Source organism: Prenolepis imparis, unplaced genomic scaffold (genome assembly GCF_030444845.1).
Source record: "Prenolepis imparis isolate NDT839.2.m4 unplaced genomic scaffold, iyPreImpa1.0 SCAF_7, whole genome shotgun sequence".
NCBI classification, from domain to species: Eukaryota; Metazoa; Arthropoda; class Insecta; order Hymenoptera; family Formicidae; genus Prenolepis; species Prenolepis imparis.
The window spans coordinates 16,599,436-16,604,796 of record NW_028141165.1 but is presented as its reverse complement, the minus strand read 5'-3'; the positions used below and the strand labels follow the sequence as shown (position 1 = coordinate 16,604,796).

General features: G+C 57.4%; 1 protein-coding gene across 1 annotated transcript; it reads right to left on the bottom strand.

Moving 5' to 3' along the window:
* Nucleotides 1-3,381: 3,381 nt before the first annotated feature.
* LOC145938639 (uncharacterized) lies at nt 3,382-4,898 on the bottom strand. Its single transcript, XM_083042411.1, has 2 exons — nt 4,704-4,898; nt 3,382-4,131 (listed from the first exon to the last, which is right to left on the bottom strand). The coding sequence occupies exons 1-2, from the start codon at nt 4,896-4,898 to the stop codon at nt 3,382-3,384; spliced, it is 945 nt and encodes a 314-aa protein (XP_082898537.1).
* Nucleotides 4,899-5,361: the final 463 nt, after the last annotated feature.

The window sequence follows — 5,361 nt, the reverse complement described above, 5'->3', positions numbered from 1 at the left end:
GCCAGCGACAACAACAACATTCGCTAATATCCAATCATCCGGTCGACATTCGCTAATATCCAATCATCCGGTTGCACTAAGAAAAAGAAACTGAACGCATCAAACGTTGCGTTTTTACAATCTTTAGGATTCGCGGTTCGAAACATCTGAACAATGACCGACATCCTCAACATCGGAGACGAGCCAATCTTCGACGATCGTCAAGATCGAGACTCACACGTACAACCCATTCGCTAACACAACATTCGGACACAGTGATGAGATAAGAATACCCATACAACAACAGGATCTGTATACGTTGACGTATGAAAGTTTCCTATACATTGAGGGTGAACTAAAGATAAATAAACCTGCCAAAGGATCTTTTTTTTTCTATCGCTGTGGAAACCTCATGGTACTACTCACCCCCCGGGTAGGGGATGAGGGTTATGTGGGACTCCTTGTACCCCTTGGCCGATCCACGAATGGATCAGTCAGGGGGCCCACGACCTACCGCACTAAAACCACAGCGGGTGTCCTACTCGGGTGTTAGGTAGGGGACGGCGAGGATGCTGGTATCCCATGCCGACTTGCCGCCCCCCCGCCTTTTTTTCCTTCTCGGGGAGAGTCCCTCCACGCATCATGTGGATTGTTCGCAGTTGCGGCGCAGGGCGACACCGACCCCACGCCACGCCCTCCCAAAAAGTTTGGGGGCGGGGTCACGGCTCGAGTATCCCGCTCGAGCCGCCACCCCCCGCCTCCGGAGTGGTGCTCCCTCCCCCTCCCTAAGGGATAGGGGATTCGGGATCCAGCCCCGGAGGTCCTCACCAGGGAGCCCCTCTCAGAAGGAGAAGGACCCTCTCTACGGCGTTTGCGCTCTGCCGCCGGTGCCTCTCGGCTTCCGGTGAGAGGGCGCTCCCGCTGCATCTACGTCTAAGAGGGGGGAGGCCGCGCCCCCCATACGGCCGGGCAGTGCGCGACCACCACAGGCGCGCGACCCCTCCCTCCGGCCTCACCGGTTGCGGCTCCCTCCGCTCCCTTGGGAGTTAGGATTTGGCCGCAACCAGGGAGGTTGCCCATTTGGGGGCGCGACCGCGCCGGCCCCGCCTAGGCGAGACCGACGCACCCGCGCTCCCATTTCTCGTGAGGTCTTAGGGGGGGAGCGCCGGGACTTAAGCGTCCCCCCCCCCCGAGGACTTCATCCCGCGTCCAAAATGGACGCGGGTATATTTGGGACGCACCCCTCCCCCCCGATCCCCGCCACCACGAATGGACAAGCCCATCGATGGCGGGAAAAGAGGGGGCCCGTCCCCATCCTCCGTATCTGTCTCCTCGTCCCTTCCTCTTCTTCTTCCTCTTCTTCCCTCTCGCTCCCTCCCCCTCTCCGCCTCCTCCTTCTGCAGCATTACTGTGCTGCAGAAGGAGGAGAACCCTTTCCACGCATCATCGTTTTCTGTCATTGCCCTCACTACTGAGGGCAATGACAGATCTCCTCCCACTGCCGCCACGAGTTCCTCTCTTTCTTCCGCCCAGGCACCACACTCCTCCAGTGTGTGCTGGGCGGCATCGCACCCGTGGCCGCAGTGCCAGCACTGCGTCGTGCGCTCCTTTCTTATCCGACCCAGGTACTCACCGAAGCATCCATGGCCCGTGAGCACCTGGGTCATATGGTAGGACACCCCACCTTTGGCCCTGTCCAGCCATTCTTTTAGACAGGGCCGTATGGCCCCGACGGTGCGCTGACCCGGCAGCTTCGGATCCATGAGGCTGTCCTTCCACCTTTGGATCAGCGCCCGTCGGGCGTGGACTCTCACCGTACGCCCAATAACGGAGGGCCTCCGGCGTACAGTCGGCGAACACCTCCGCCCGGTCCCCCAAGGTTTGGCAGCAGGCGTTGCAGCGCCATTGCTGCCTTCTCCACCCTGGGGGATATTTGGCGGAAGTGCTCGCGGAATGTCCACTTGCATCGAGGTGGAGGCCCAAGTACTTCATATGGGCCCCCACCTCTATGGTGGTGTCCTGCACTGTGATGCGGGCTTCTGGTGGCGCCCCATGAGAGCCGTCGTGAAGAAAGACGGCCTTAGTTTTCTGGGGCGCCACCTTAAGCCCCATCTGACGAATGAGTCGCACGACGCGGTTCACCGCAAAGTTGGCTCGAGCGATAGCGTCTTTCCACGAGTTCCCCTCAGCCATCACCAGAGTGTCATCGGCATAACACACCGCGTGACAGCCAGGGGGGAGGACAGTCCGAAGAACGACGTCGTATGCCAGGTTCCACATTAGGGGTCCTAACATTGATCCCTGTGGAACCCCGCACGACATACGACGTCTTTGTTCTTCGGCGTTTCTGTCTGTATAGGCCAATTGCCTGTCCCTGAAATAGTCCCTCAAAATCGACACCAGATACGGGGGAACCCTGTGATATTCCAGGCCCCCCCCCGATCCGGTGCCATGGCAGGGTGTTGAAGGCGTTGGAAATGTCCAACGAAACTGCCAACAACACCCCGCCTTTTTCCGCAACGGTCCCCGCAATCGAGCGAACCCGCAGTATCGCGTCCAAGGTGGATCGCCCGACGCGAAAGCCGTATTGCCCATCGCTTAAATTGGGACCATTTCGGGACAAATGGTAGACGAGGCGATCGACGATGATCCTTTCCAGGATCTTACCCGCCTCGTCTATTAGGTAAATTGGCCTATACGCCGAGGGCACATCCCTCGGTTTGCCCTCTTTGGGAAGGAGGACTACATGCGCCTCCTTCCACTCTCGTGGGAATGAGCCCATGCGGAAGCATTCGTTACACAACCTCTGCATGGGTTCTGCCAGACCCCGGTAGGCGAGAGCCCAGACTTTTCCATGTATGCCATCGGGACCTGGAGCTTTTCCGCTCTTGATCTTCCCGATGGCTTTCTCTCCTCCCGTGACCCCCATGGCCGCCTCGTCCCACATCCAGTCCCGCGCCGGAATCGGGTTTGTGTTTCCCTCCTCCAGCGGGAACAGGGTGCTTACGACTTGGCCAATAAATTGGGGGTCTAAAGTTTTCGTTATGGGGGCCACCTCTGAGTTTGTTTAAAACTATGCGGTAAGGGCGGATCCTCGCGGATCCTCGTCCAGGGAGGAGAGCAATTCCTCCCAGGCTCCCGCCTTGGCTTTCCTGATCAGGACGCGCAGGGTATCGTGTCTTTCTTTGTATGCATCCCACGCCTCCTGATAACCTTCGGGGTCTATCCGCTCGAGCCTCTTCCTCCTTTGCACGTTTCTCCTTGCATGGTCGGAGGATCGCCTCGCTTCGGCGATTTCCTCCGACCACCAATATGCTTTTCGGGGAGGCCTATTCTTTACCCTGGGCATAGCTGCATCACAAGCTTCATTTATGATCCTGAGCAGCCACGCCCTTTGTCCTTCTAGGTCCCCCTAATTTCCCCTCCTTGAACCATCAGGGAAGCCTCAATTGCGGCCAGGAACGCGTCCTGGTCCATTTTCTTGACGGCCCATCTGCGAGAGACAGCTTCTCTCAATCGGCGGCGCTCCATCACTTCTCGGGGGAAGGCATTGATGGAGAACTCTATATATCTGTGATCAGAGAGAGTTTCAACCTCCGTCAACACCCTCCACCCATGTAACAACTTTGGGGCAGGGCGGGTCGTCCAAGTAAAATCTACAATTGACTTGCCCTGCCGCCTTACACATGTGGCCTCGTTCCCCCTATTACAGGGGACGAGGCCACACTGCGCCGCCCAATCTAATAGCTCGCGACCCCGCCAATCAATGCGCGGAAAATCCCAAATGCCAGATTTTGCGTTGAAGTCCCCCGCGACCACTATCGGGGCGGGGCGGCGACCCTTCAGCTGTCTCTCTAGGACGTGCAACCTCCCGCGGAAGTCTCCTTTACTGAGACTCGGCGAGATGTATACGCCCACTACGACGACGGGCCCCAATTGGACCATGACGTAACCCTCCCCCGACTGTAAGAACTCCATCGGGGGAGAGTTTGACGCGTTCCTACGGGTAATCGCAGCCAGACCATCCGCGCTACTTGCCCAATTATTTTCAGGCATGCGGTACGGCTCGGCTACGATCCCCAGGCCACAGTTCCTCTCCGCCATATTTTGGGCGAAGAGGTCTTGGGCTTCCCTGGCATGGTTGAGATTAGCCTGTAAAATTTTACAGGCCATCCTCGCCTGCTTTCTCATACTCGGGTCCCGCCACCTCCATGGTGGCGGGATCCTCATCCATTATATTCCTTCGGAGGCACTGTCTTTTAGCGCCTCCTTCCGGGATATTCTCCTCCTCCTCTCTTTTCCCTCCCTTGTCCTTGGAGCCCTTTGTTCTTTGGGCTCCTCTGTCACGACATCGAGATCGATAGGGGGGGGGGAATTTCCTCTTGTTGTTGGAGTTTCTTAACGGGCGATCCCGGCTTTGGGAGAGGGTGGTCCACTGCTTTGTTCAGCGGAACCCCCCTCCTCCCTTTTTGCACCGGTGTGCACGCCTTGCTGCCTGTCCTATGATTTGCAGGCAGCCCTCTGTCTGTGCACACCGGGCACTGGATTTCAGCCTCACAATTTCTGGCTGTATGGCCCTCTTTACCGCAGCGGTAGCATCTACCGCTGCGGTCTGTGTTGTTGGGGCACCGCGCTCGCACATGCCCCCCCTCCAGGCATTTGTAGCACTGGAGGGGCCGCACCTCTAGCAATTCTGCGCGCGCGAGTGCCCATCCAATCTTTACCTGGGCCGTCTTCATAATTTGGTTCGCTGCCATTAAGGGGCAGCGAACCCAAACTATTCCCATTCCACCTGGAGTTTTTCTAATTTCCCCCAGGTGGATCTCCTCCTCTTCACAGTTGCCGGCTGAGGCAACTGCTTCTACGACTTCGGGGGGTTGTATCGATTCATCAAGCCCCCGGAGCCTGAGTTCCGCCATCTTTGTTGGGCGCTGCACCCGGACTCCCTCTTTGCCCGCGATGGGCCTTCTTCATCCCGAGGGCAAACTTATCGGCTTTTTCCTGACTGTTCGCCCCCGGGATTTCAAATATATAGGAGCCCGTTATGCCCCTTTTTATTTTGGCCCCCTCTATGCCCAGGCCCTTTACATCTACTTTTTGACGCGCCTCCCGGAGAGTTTTCTCGTATGTTCCGGGAGGGCACGTCACCGTAACGGCGGCCGTTCTCGATTCCCTTCTCTTCACAAGTGGCCGCTTTTGGTCTGCCGGCTTTAGGGTTGGGTTAGCAGCCTGGTTTTTATTAGGGGCTGTACTTTTAGCTGCCGCCTCTTTTACATCCGCCACTGTTGCCTTGCCCTTTTTGGCCTTTTTAGACACCACTTCCGTCCATGAAGTGGTGTCTTTCTGTGGCTCCTTTCATTTTTGTGGCTTGGGGGTTTGGTT

Coding starts and splice junctions, on each gene's coding strand:
- LOC145938639 (XM_083042411.1), bottom strand. CDS start 4,898: ATGGCGGAACTCAGGCTCCGGGGGCTTGATGAATCGATACAACCCCCC. Junction 4,132..4,703: donor AAATTATGAAGACGGCCCAG/GTAAAGATTGGA, acceptor AAAATTTTACAG/GCTAATCTCAACCATGCCAG.